Source organism: Aricia agestis, chromosome Z, assembly GCF_905147365.1.
Source record: "Aricia agestis chromosome Z, ilAriAges1.1, whole genome shotgun sequence".
NCBI classification, from domain to species: domain Eukaryota; kingdom Metazoa; phylum Arthropoda; class Insecta; order Lepidoptera; family Lycaenidae; genus Aricia; species Aricia agestis.
The window spans coordinates 28,986,108-29,000,534 of record NC_056428.1 but is presented as its reverse complement, the minus strand read 5'-3'; the positions used below and the strand labels follow the sequence as shown (position 1 = coordinate 29,000,534).

Genomic DNA, 14,427 nt, shown 5'->3' with positions numbered 1-14,427 from the left:
CATCAACTGGATTTGACACACAGGGCCCCCGTAAAGGCTAATGGCGCCCACTTGCCAGGAAAATTGACATTTATTTTATCTTCTTTGTCTTTCTTGTCTTTGTCTTGTTTCTTTTATGGGGTACGCCCATGTCCTGTGCCTACGTGTACTCTTACTTCTAAAATCTGTGGTGTACTCAATGAGTTAACTATAATAGTACAGAAATGAAGTCTATTATGATTTATGATAATTGATAAGGGAATAATAATGATGCAATGTAATAATAATATCTTAATATATGTATATTAAGATATTATTATTACATTGCATTGATGATCTAGATGTAGTATAGTATAGATTATTCTGAATTGTATTTTATTACAGTACCTATATAAACCAGATGACGCTCGCTACTCCGTTGCGTAGAATTTCGCGTATCTCACTGGAACCGTACATTTTTCGGGATAAAGAAGCTATGTCCTTTCCTGGAATTCAAATTATCATCCATACCCAGCAAAATCGGTTCAGTGATTTGGGCTTGAAGATAGACAGACACTTTTGTATTTTAAATATTATTAGCATAGATTGCAAGTTGACTTTTATACAGGTCAGGACTCAGGTACCTACATAGAACGTTTTGTTAAATCACAAAACGTTCTATATATGTACCTGAGTCCTTAATTATATCTGTACTTTAATAACAATAAAATAAAATAAAAATTTAAGAGGGGCTCCCATACAAAAAACACAATTTTTGGCCTATTTTTGCTCTATAACGGATCGGAACGGCCGATTATTTGATATTTTTTTAATGTCTTTTAAATAAAATCACAAAAAAATCTCAAGAAGTAATAAGTAGTAAGTATGTTTAATATTACCTTTACTATGTAATATATTATTATTATGTGTCTACTTCATTCTTAGGGTCAATTCAGACCGCAATGCGACGCGTAGATGCATTTCTTAAATCTTAAGGGGGCGACTAACCCAAAATTGTCGATTTTATAATTCATTTTTACACTTGAAAAAAATCACAATGATGCATCTAATTTTCACGAATTTTTCATATATTGCCATAACCGTGCATTACACCAAGTTAATATTTTAACACAATATTGTATAAAATTCTATCATTGAGAAACTGATAGGTCAGTTTCTCAATGATAGAATGCTGTTTTTTAAAATGTTTTAAGTATATTTATCGCGTTATTAAGAAAAAAAAAAAGAACTTGGCGATGGTTTCGCGTCCGCGTCGTCCTTTTTCACCTGGCATATGAAAGACGAGAAAGAACCCACACCCACAGAAAGTGAGTGAGAAGAGAGACGGACGATGTTTGATTTTTTGCGTTAGTCGCTCTCTTAAGTATTGATTTGACAGACTTGCATGACGCCTCACGTAATATTTGAGTCGTAATCATAATATTATAATTTATATCTCGTTTTTAGGGTTCCGTAGCCAAATAGCAAAAAACGGAACCCTTATACATTCGTCATATCTGTCTGTCTGTCTTCTGTCTGTCCGTCCGTATGTCACAGCTCACAGCCACTTTTCTCTGAAACTTTAAGAGCTATACTATTGAAACTAGATAAGTAGATGTAGTCTGTGAACCGCTTTAAGATTTTTCTTCTTTTAATCATAAACAAATCACAAAATAGGGCTCTCAATATTAACTATAATTCAATTCTAAAATATATTATCAATAAAACGTCTCATTAAGTACTATAATAATTCTAAGAAAAATAAAAACCTGAATGTAATTAATAAAATTCAATAAGGTACTATACTTTTCTCGATTCTTTTAATTTCGCTTTAACAAGGTACAACTTTATTTAAAAAATGGATGAGCTCTGTTTAATGAAGGCATTCAAGATTACGTTCATCGGATCTGTTAATTAACGGAAAAACTGTTATTAACAAATCGTTAATTCAGCCTCTAATAATTTTCATTTGCAGATTCAGTGTAAAAAATGTTTGCAGTATTTTTATTTTTTCAAACATGAACAGTACTCGTAGTACCTATACCAAGTACCGACGTTTGGTGAACATTTGAAAAAAATATATTCTGAATAATAATTTTTGAGTTTGAGTCTGATTTTTTTATAAGAGAGTTATAGGATTAAAATTTAAAAGATGCATAGTACGTACGCAGAGCTCAGATACATTAACCTAAAATTATAGGTTTTTTTCATTCATTGAATTTAAAACTTATATCAACTGACTTACTAGGTTATTTTAGTTTGAGTTTTTTATTGAAATGATGAAAATCAAATGTTATTCTCGAAAATAATCTAAACAAAATTATAATAACTAATAACTCTGAAATTATCATGGCGGATAACTAAACAAACGCACACGCGATTATATCCTTTAAAATTTTATGATAACGTAATCAAAGCGCAACACTATTTCGAGTGGCAAAAAGTTGCGTCAAAAAATTCAATAATAAACATTTGTGAAAAAAAGTGTACTCGTGTCAGAATCGACCCAGAGGCGGATCAAGGGGCGGGGTCGCCCCTCCTCTTGCGGCGAGTCGGCACTGCGTCCACAGTTGGTCGGCCGACGCGACGTAACGCGGACGTCATGTTGCCTGTGTGAGTGACTGTGTAGTGGGGCTGCAGCCCGTACGTTCGAAAATAGAAAACGGAAAAATTGACCCCCAGATGGGAGTTTACGAAGAGAGGGGAGCGATGCACTGGGTAAGGCTTTGAGAGTAGCGCCCCACTAAAATTTAATGATCACTTAACATTCATTTAATGAAGATTTTGATGTAAACTCTATACATTTTATGAAAAATTCTCCATTTAATTAAAGTTAAGTAAATGTCTCGGAATGTAGGCCTTTAAAGTCGGTTTTTAGAAAAGTAGAGTCTAAGAGCTTTTTATGTTAAGAATTGTTAAGTTAATGGTAACTAATTATTATTTTAAAACTATGTAAAAGCTTCAATCATACCGGAGCTTTCATAGGCATTACGCGTTTTTGATTCGATTTCTGATATAAAGCATTTAAGTATTATAAATTGAAACTAGGTATATTTTATAGTTGTAGCCGCTATTATTCAGTATATTAACGTGTCAAGTACTGTACCTAGTGCACTTGAGCAGTAAGCTCTCTAAGCTCTTACTAACTGAATTCACGAGATCAAGGTAAAGTGAATTAAAATTTAGTAAAAATAATCGTAGAGTACGAATTCTTACAATAATTATAACGTAGAAATTTTAGTTTTTTCTACATCGTCTATTTCTCATGATGCCCAAAGTGTTTTTAATTTTTATGTAGTGACTTGTGATGGTAACTAAATAATATATACGTACTGTTACAACTTACAACGTTATCTACTTATATTTTTTAATATGCAACTTTAAAAATATTTTATAATTAGGTACTAATTACTATAATCTTATTATATCTCTGTTATATTTTTATTGAAGATCTTTATTTTTTACAATGACTTTTACTTATTACAATGCGAAAGCTGAACTATAAATATGTATCAAATATAATTATTTCCCAATAATAACATAAGCTTCTCTCAGGTCACACGCGCGTCTATGGACATTATTAACATAATATAATAATGAGAATAATAATAATAACGCGGCACGGCACGTTGTATCGGCAGACGCCATAGTAGGTACTTCCATAGTCCCATTACCCAGTCCACTAGCACCTCACCCCCATAGCCCGGTATCATTTCTAATATCCATTCCCTGTTATAATAGTCCCTAGTACACTGACCGCTGGCTCTCCTTGGTCGTACTCCCATAGTCCAGACAGGGAGAGTAACCGGCCAGTGTCACATAAGACATAACATTTAGATTAAAACAGTGTAACGGGCTTCTGCGTGTTGGCTTCAGACACACGCATGCCTTCCAAAGGTTCGGGATTTAATTGCCCGTGAGCAAGGAATACCTTACACTAACATAATAATAATAATTATAGTAATAAAATAGGTATAATATTATAAAGATGCTAATTAGAAGGTACCTGATATTGATACTAATCAAGAATATTTTGCAAAGGATAAGACTTGAAAGGGACATATAATAAGGTTACTTATGTAGGTACTTACGTAATAGTTACCAAAAAAGTATTTTAGTTTACATTAAATTTAAAAACCTGTAAAAATATTTTTTGTATGCCATACTTTTTAAGGTAGGAATAAAAAGGCCTCATAATACGAGTATCTAGCACGCGGACGCGGAATTATTGTATTTTACAAAAATGTAAGTAGATATAATATACATTTTGTTAGAATTTTTAAAATTACTTTCGTGCTGGGTAAAATTCGCATACATTTGCCATGCAGATATTTGAAGGAATACAATATTACAAACTAATTTAATAAGCATAAACAGTTATTTTAATAATAATTAAGGTAGATGATTAAAATACTGCATATTTATCAGTCAACAGTATTTTAGTGTGTTTTTAAATATTTTATGTGCTATAATGAATGAGGGACGGATGGTCGAAATATTTTGTATTGTTTTATATCATCCAAACTTATTTTGTCTACCTACCTACTTTGAGAACAGATCACTTTAGAGCGCCCCCATTGTTCTACCTACGTTAAAGTAAGGGGCATTTTCCGCACATCTTATGAAAATCAAAATATATGTAAAATGCTAAATTAGTCGTTTTCAAACCATATTTTTACTTCTCATCATCATCGTCTAACATTTTAATTTTTGGCTAGCAAGTTTTTGAGGCTATAACTTAGAATATAATATTTTGTTCAGCAAAAATTACTTTAGATCACCATCGACTAAAATTTTTGTTTAACAAAATGTTATATTTGTTATATTCTTTCAAAAACTTGCCAGCCAAAAAATGATGTTGGTGAACCTCATGTGATGTTAGATGTTAGATGCAATAAATTTAAAACGCATCCAGATGAAATAAAATTACAAATCACCCTCCCAAACCTCTACATAACGCCCCCTTTTTTATGGGTCCCATTTTATTAGGCCTTCAGCGCCCACAGGGGGGCATTATCGCCTACTTTCGGAAAGGTTGTTTTATATTTTCATATATCGTCGAAATCTTTGACTCATTGGGCGCGCAAACCGCGCCGCATTGCGTATTTTCAATATCAGCTGTTTCTATTTTAATATCGTCTATATGTATTTACACTTTAAAAAGGTTAAGGAAAAATTATTACTAATCTAATAATTTTTATATATACAGGGAAAAGGTGGTAATGTGGCCCCTGCACATATATTGGCATTTGCCCCCCTTCAATATTTTAATGTTTTAATAACGCTATCCAGGCATGCTATTAATTTAGCACCATACAAATCAAACAGATGCTGTTAAGTTCGATTGTCATTTGATCGAGTTTAAACTTGCGACCGGCGAAACTTTTAAGAGTGTGTGATTTTATATCGATAGTTGTTAAGAAACAGAAATATTTCGCTTTTGTGTTCAAACATCGGTTACATCAAACTGTTCTCCTACGGAATTTAAAGGAAAATGTAAAATGGTATAAATATTTTTGGTGCGTTTGCTTAAATATTAGCAATAATTATTGTAATTTTGCCCCCTCACATTGATCGTAACGTGGCCCCGGGGGCACATTACATGTAAGAGTGTTACATGACGTAGAAAACGTAATCACGATGGAGAAGGCGCTGGTAGGTATGCCGTGGCGTTTGACGCCAGAGAGACACGGCAATATCCAGCAGTAGCTCTGAAGCTGACGAAGACGCCGTATAATATTGTAAATATGGTTCCTGAAAACGCGGACGTGCTGTGTATGTTCTGCGACACAATTTATTCCAATGACAGAGGCTCTACAGTATCAAATTTTGGAGTGGAGGCTCCAAAGGTGACTATTACATATTTTGTGATTTTTGCCGTTAAGTTTCACTTGTGCAATACATATTTTAATGTGACCCCCCGGGGGTCACATTACCATTACTTGATCTCAAAATACCAAATGTGATTGATTAAGAATAATTAAAACTTTCGATTATATCCCGCACGAGTTTTATTTATTAACTAATGATATGTGTGTTTAAACAAATGAATAAGAAGTCCCATAATGTATTTTTTAGGTTTCTGACTCCTATATTTTGAAAAATTATGCTTGATAAGCAAAGTGCGGTGCCACATTACCACCTTCTCCTATATCTTATATCTTTAAACGAGCAATTCTTGTATATATATAAATAATTGGAATCTCGGAATCGGCTCCAACGATTTTCATGAAATTTAGTACATAGGAGGTTTCGGGGGCGATAAATCGATCTAGCTAGGAATCATTTTTAGAAAATGTCATTTTATTCGTGTTTTATCGAATACCGAGCAAAGCTCGGTCAAACAGCTAGTATCTATTTAATTCATAGACGGAAGGAAACTGCTTTAAGTTTGTTTACTTAAAGCATATTTTTTATATACTATAGAACTATATCTTATATATTTGTCTTCTTCTCAAATACTTACTACACTTAGTACATAACTGTGTTTTGTAAAAAAATATCTTTTTTAAAAACCTTTTGTAAAATAGAAAATGTTTTACCTACGTTAAGAGGACGAATAAAGGAAAAATCAAACATCGTCCTTCTCTCTTCACACTCACGCCCGTCTTTCATATGCCAGGTGAAAAAGGACGACGCGGAATCATCACCAAGTTAGTTTTTTTAATTAATAAGTCGATAAATATACAACATATTTTATAAAACTGGCAGGCCAGTCCCTCTGTAATAGAATTTTATAGAATGTGTTAAAATATTTACTTATTTAAATACACGGTTTTTTGGTAATATAATATGAAAAATTCGTGAAAATTAGATGCATCTTTGTGGTTTTTTTCCATTAAGAAAATTTTAAGATATCGTATTTTTGATAATAATATTATTGTATCTATGTTTAAAAAATGAAACAATTTGGGGCTTAAAGTTAAAATCGTCAATTTAGCTCTAGTCGCCTTCTTAAATTATTATTAAGGAAGCGGCGGCATTATTTAAGGATTAGTAGAACTTCCGTACCCAAAGGGTAAAAACGGGAAGGGAAAAAATAATAATTTAACGGGGCTTCCATACAAAAAGCACAATTTTTACCCTATTTTTGCTCTATAACGGTACGGAACCCTTCGTGTGTGAGTTCGACTCGTACTTGGCTAATTTTTCAATCTGTTAGTGTAACAAATAACTTAGTCAGTCCTCAGCACTCAGCTAGTAAATTGTATAAAAACGTGGTATTTAAATGTTTTAAACTGACGGTTGGTGGTACTCATAGTCACCAATAACTGTAAACAAATTTTTTTTCTTTATAACTATTTTCTACAGATAATAAAAATTTTATTCATAAATGTTAAAATTAACAACACAAATGGCATGTCTTTAGTTTCACGTCCACAATATTATGCTCCTTAATTAGTACCTAATCTTCAACTGTATTTTGCACTGTGCCTTTTATCTTTATTTTTGTTATAAAATTAACTTTTTTTAAATGTTAATATGAAAATTTACGAAGTGAAGAAATAAATATTTCATTGAAAAAAGAGCTCGTTATGTATATTTTTTGAATTTGAAAATTTATTTCACTTTTAGGTAGGTAGTCGCCGCAAAAAATTTACTCGCTTCGTTGAACATTTTTGGGATCTAAAATCCAAAAGTGATATTTGAAGGTCACTTAATTAAAATTCTAAACAAGGTGCAACAAAAATAAGTGATATATAATGCTTTAGGATGTGTGAGTCCCTGTTGAATGATAATATGATATATGAATGAAATTTTGCACAGTTATAGTTTATATGGTGAAGGAGTACATCGATCTGATATTATTTTGAAATTATGTTTTTATCAGACATTTTTTAACAAATAAAAAATTACACACACTACAATGTGCACACTACGATATTTTGAATGACAAGCCTATACACACGAATTATATTAATCTTTTATTAATTTATGGTTGAAGTCTGTTGTCTAATTAAAAATGGATTGTTGTTTTTTTATTAAATTTGAAATAGTCAATACTTTAAACGAGGAGCCAAAAGAAGAAGAAGAAAGTCAAAATTTGGGATTATAATAGATTATTATTATATAGTATTGAAACTTATAATTAAATTAGTCGAATTTCGACCATTGGGCGATCTCTAGTTACAATTATTGCTTGTGATCTCGCGTGTAGCCATTAAAATCGAGCCTAAATATCTATACCTCATGCTGCATGCATTACAGACAACGATGTTTTGTTGAATATATTTGCAAATTAATTATTGATAGACCCATTTAACCATTTGACAACAAACACAATGTATATTTTATTAATGAACTAAATAGTGTTAAACTTAACGATTTCAATGCAAATCCAATTTGACATAATACAACACTATTAAATAATTTTGTTTATACATTTTGAATAATAAACATAGATTTCATTATTTGCTTAATCAAAAGCCTATTGTAATACGAATTTTGATTTAATTTACAATAAAACGTCCGGGTAATACCTGCGAGTTAACTGTTTTTATTATAAGTACTTACTGTCATACTTTTCGTGTCATCTAAAAATATGACACGTAGTTGTTAGATTTAGAAGTTTCTTTTCGACACAAACAACACTGTTATTAATTTGCTTCTTCGGTTTAATAGCGAATTTACATTCCAATCCGGTAATCCAATCCAGATGCTAGTCACGACATCACGCGTAAACGGCTGGATCGGTTTTGCTGAAATTTGGCATAGAGATACTTTGAGTCCCGAAGACGAACATAGGATACATTTTGTCCCGGAAAATTTACGGTAACTGCATAATATACTTTTATGATTTGCGCGTAAACTATTCAGTCTATTTTGATGAAATGGGCGAAATACTTTACTTACTCGTATATGGCAACACAACGTTTGCAGGGACAGCTAGTTAATTATATAATTTATGTAATAACTTGACTATAATAATATATGAGAGGCCTTTTGCAACACAGTTTTCACGAGATTTTTTTATATATTTTTATATATAATTGTTTTGATGCCTACTACTCAAATAAATTTTAACACTTTTTTTCCTGATTCCCTTATTGATAATAATGAATGGAGATATTCCATATGGAATGTAGAATGTTAGGTAATACTTAATAGGTATGCTAGAAACTTAAATAGATTTTTGGGTTTTATAATTTCCATAAAAGTTTTATCGAGTGCCAAAAATGTAGCTCGAGTTACATTAAAATCGACATAAGAAATCAATTTGGTCTTTTACTTTTTGTCGGTCCTTCTAATTGAGTCCCGACGGGCGACGGCTCATTCATGATTTCGGTTTCGTGTTTGTTTCCATTTTGTTTATAATAAAAAAAAAAAAAGATTTTGTATTTTTAATTTATCAATATTATTCACCTTTGGGAGTAAGTTGTCCCTGTGTTTGTGCTGAATGTAGGTAAGTTCCTTTTAGGTTATTGTTACATTTCTGAAATCTAATTAGGAATAATAAAATATTTTTATGATTAATACCTACATAATATAGCGTAAAGAGAATGTTCTTACTCACTTTATTGTATTTTAAGTTTTTAACTATTACCCAGCTATATGGCAAAGAAACTGTACCTAAATACTGTAGTGCACCTAAGAAAATTGTAATTTTGTTTTTTATTACTAAAATATTATACCTCGTTAATGATTGGGTATAAACTAAAAACTTTCTTGTATAATATGAACTTTTAATAAAAAACAGTTAAAACTACTTAATTTTAAATAATTTGAGTTGTCACAGTTTGCCGTCGGCTACGGGCTACGCTACGGCCTACGATTTACTCTGTAGTTTGTATCTGTACATAATACTCGGACTCTAAAAAAATATTATTATTTATTACAAACGATTATTTATACAATATCTTATCACTAAAATATATTTTAATTTTTTCAATAACTATATATACTTACTTACTACAAAAAATATTTTTTATTGCCTGTTAGTCCAGCTTTTATTACTTCTATTTATTATTGATGTTATTTGGCACATAATATGTATACCTATAGAAGAGACAAAATACTAAAGACACATCTACCAGAGAAATTATTGATTTCTAGGCAGATGTGGAACTTACGTAATTTGGTCGCGTTATTTTAAACCCAGCCAACAGAGCACGAATAAGGACTTCCACACATAACTTGGAATTCGCATCGTATCGCATCGCAATTTGCAATGTTTTTTTTTAGGGTTCCGTACCCAAAGGGTAAAAACGGGACCCTGTTACTGAGACTTCGTTGTCTGTCCGTCTGTTTGTCTCCAGGCTGTAACTCAATAACCGCTATAGCTAGACTTCCGAAATTTTCACAGGTTGTGTATTCATGTTGCCGCTATATACAGTAAATACAAAAACAAAATAAAATTAATTTTTACGGGGTCTCCCATACAACAAACGTGTTTTTTTTCGCCTTTTTGGCTCGATTACGAGCCTGAATGGATTATGGAATACGAGCAAATTATGGATTACCATATTGGCAACATGTAGACACTTGAAATTGTCACAAAATCCTTAATTATATGTGTACTTTAATAATAAAATTGAAATAAAATAAATAATTAACCGGAGCTCCCATACAAAAAAAACACAATTTTTCCCTACTTTCGCTCTATAACGTTACGGAACCCTTCGTGCACTAGTCCGACTCGTACTTGCCGATTTTATTATTATGAGTTTTGTCGCGAATACTTGCGATGTGATGCGAGTTCGCAGTTATGTGTGAGAGCCCTAACATTTAATTGACATAGCGCGACCAAATCACGGAGGCCCCCCATCTGCCTACGAGTTAATTTCTTCGATGCTAGTATGTGAGTAATTGCGGGCCCTAAAGTTCAATGGGCGAATCGAGCCAAATTATTATTTTTAAACAAAAAATAAAACCTACTTTCAAGGCAAAGAATAGTAACATAATATTCTTAAATGAACTAAAAAGTATTAAATAATTTTCATTCTGTACTTAGTATTTCTGTTGTCAATCTTCATTATTTTGAAGTCGTTACCAGCTTACCTAATCGCCAGTTCTATGACAGAATATAAGTCCAACTTATAGACTGGTACCGACCATATTATGTTCCTATTTGAATTTCAAGGAGTCCCCTCGATTTTTCATGGTTTCCATCATCAGACCACCTTTTTTGTGAACATGGTACCAATTTGGAACAATACTCTGTGCAACAAAGGAAAAATTTTGAAAATCGGTTCACAAACGGGGAGTAATCGTTGAACATGTATAAAAAAATAACCACAACCGAACGTAAAACCTCCCTTTAAGAAGTCGGTTAAAAAGTGTCAAAATTTCGGATGAAATTCAGTGCCACGCAGCATTGTTAACCTCAGTAAATTACATTTTATCGCTTTTCATTGATTTCATGAATTCTATAGGCTTACACTCTACTATACAATAGCAAATAAAATAATCTTATTACCAAATTATAACAATGGTGATGTTTATCAAAGAGACATCAAATTTAAAAAATATACCTTTTAGTGCTAGTAAACAACGTAATATTATCTTTATTTTTTATCAGAAGATTGTAAATTAAATCATGTTTTATTGTGCATAAATATTCCAAACACATGCAGAAGACAAAAGACAAAAAATAACCACTTTTAAAATAATACAATATATTGAAATACTTAATGCAATATTTATATTTATTATTATATTAGGTATCTGTTATGATAATAACTAGCTGTTGCCCGCGACTTCGTCCGCGTTAGCATAGTAGATCACATCCCAAGTATTATTTATTGTACAAAAATATTCAATATACAGAATTGACTTTCCTATTATTTTTTATTCGGCTTCGCTTGCGTAATTTAGGAATTTCACGCAACCGTACATTTTGCAGCAAAAAATACCCTATGTCCCTTCACGTGGTCTATTCTTCATGTTTGCCAAATAACATAAAAATTTCTCCAGTAGTTCATAAGATAATAAGCAATCCCATATAATTTCCTCCGTTTCTCCCACATTTTCATCTATTTCTTCGCTCTTATTAGTCTTAACGTGATAAAATATAGCCTATAGCCTTCCGCGACAAATGGGCTATCTAACACTGGAATAATTTTTTAAATGACCAGTAGTTCCTGAGATTAGCGCGTTCAAACAAACAAACAAACAAACAAACTCTTCCCAATTATAATATTAGTATAGATAATTGCGTCAAATTCGCTTATCTCGCGGTAACCATACATTTTCACCGGAAAAACTATCAATCTAAATTTTAAGGTCAAAGCCAAGATCAGCGAAAGTGGGCTTATGGCGGGTTTACATTATTCCAATCCACCATCCATCCAATCTAGACAGTTACTGGACTAAAATGCCATGGAGTACAATTCAGTGCATTCTAGTGCCCGTTAATATTATTCCAGTAGCAATCCAGCGCCGGATTGGATTACTGGATTGGAATAATGTAAATAGGCCATTAATTTAACTACTAAAAAGGTTATTTTCTTAAAATCTACTCGCACATTACACATACGTCATAACTTTACATTAATGGCTGCACATTAGTGAATATGCGTTCTTGAGATTCTATCTACTAGTACCTTATTATTAGTATATAATTAAACTCAAACTCAAACTCAAAATTTTTTATTCAGAATAAATTTTTTCAAATATTCTCTGAACGTCGGGGCTACACAGATGCCTACCACCGCCGGTTCGGGAACTAACCCGGCGAGAAGAACCGGCGTAAGAAACTCGCACGGGGCCATCTTTTTCTAAAAAGATGGAAAATTACAAAAAATATATTATAAAATAACAGTGTGACTAAATAAAATATAACGAGTGTACAATTATTATACATAATATTATATAGAAACAGCTCTGCAGGGGGCGACCTTATTCCCATGGTGTACTATCATTAATGATATCAGTAACTTTATAGTATGCTTTGGTACACAAACGTTCTTTAACAACTTTTTTAAATCTATTAATTGAGAGATTTTGAACGATTTCTGGGATCTTATTATAAAGGCGTATACATTGACCTTTAAAAGAATTTTTGACTTTAGTAAGTCTAGTCACCGGAATTTCAAGCTTATGTTTATTACGAGTATTTCTCCCATGGGTATCACATTTTTTCGTGAATTGATATATATTCTTTTTAACATATAATACATTTGATAGGACATATTGAGAAGCAACAGTTAAGATTCCAGTTTCCTTAAATTTTTCTCTAAGTGAAGTATTACGGGCCAACTTGTAGATTGCCCGCACAGCTCGCTTCTGCAGCACAAAAATTGTATTTATATCTGTAGCATTGCCCCACAGCAAAATGCCGTAGGACATAATACTATGAAAGTAACTAAAATACACTAGACGTGCTGTTGTTTCATCTGAAAATTGTCTAATCTTACTTACTGCATATGCTGCTGAACTGAGTCTGTCGGCCAACCCAGCAATATGAGGGCCCCACTGAAGCTTGGAGTCTAGTGTAATACCTAAAAATACAGCTGTATTCACTAGCTCCATAACATCACCATTTAAAAACACATTGGTTTCCGTTTGCCTTACATTGGGCAATTTGAATTTAATACATTTCGTTTTTTTACTATTAAGTAAAAGATTATTAACGCTAAACCAATGTACAATCTTTGAGAGAGCATTATTTACTTCGTCATAACACGCATTAAGCCGTTTGATATTGAATGTAAGAGATGTATCATCAGCAAATAATACTATCCCATGTTTATCTTTAATTAAGAATGGCAAGTCATTTATATAAATAAGAAACAGGAAGGGTCCTAATATAGACCCCTGTGGGACCCCCATTTCAATTTTTGCACCAGCAGATTTTTTACCATTTATCTCAACCCTCTGAGTTCTATTTGACAAGTACGATTTTAGGAGGGCGACTGCTGTGCCTTTTATGCCATAGTGACAGAGTTTCCTGACCAATGTTTTGTGTTGCACACAATCAAAGGCCTTTGAGAGATCGCAAAAAACTCCTAGAGCATCCTGCGACGTCTCCCAGGCATTAAAAATACTACTGATCAATTCAACGCCAGCGTCTGTAGTAGACCGTCCCTTAGTAAATCCAAATTGTTTGTTATGTAAAATATTATTTATATTAAAGTGCGTTAGTAATTGATTCAGTATTATCTTTTCATAAATTTTACTCAATGTCGGTAAAATAGATATAGGTCGGAAATTAGACTGGTTCAACTTACTACCAGATTTAAAAAGAGGTAAAACTTTACTGTGTTTCATTAGATCAGGAAATACGCCACTTTTTATACAATCATTAAAAATAGTAGCTAAGTAGGGCGCGATAACATCGATTATAGATTTAATAACTTTCATTGATAGGCCCCACAAGTCAGTAGTGTTCTTAATATTTAGTAAATTGAAAGTTTTTATAATGTCTTCAGGACCTACTTCTTTAAATCTGAAGTCGATATCACATTTATTTACATTTTCTTTAAGTAACAATATAGCATCATCAGGAGAGTCCTTTAGGTTACTTGTAAT

General features: G+C 32.2%; 1 protein-coding gene across 3 annotated transcripts in view; it reads left to right on the top strand.

Moving 5' to 3' along the window:
* The first annotated feature begins 2,539 nt into the window (after positions 1 to 2,539).
* Positions 2,540 to 14,427, top strand: part of LOC121739355 (protein apterous-like) — a 78,191-nt gene continuing 66,303 nt past the window's right edge. For all 3 annotated transcript variants that reach the window (XM_042131765.1, XM_042131764.1, XM_042131762.1), the window contains exon 1: positions 2,540 to 2,676. In XM_042131765.1, coding sequence (XP_041987699.1) covers positions 2,641 to 2,676 — 36 coding nt within the window. In that variant the 5' untranslated portion in view covers positions 2,540 to 2,640. The remainder of the gene's footprint in view (positions 2,677 to 14,427) is intronic.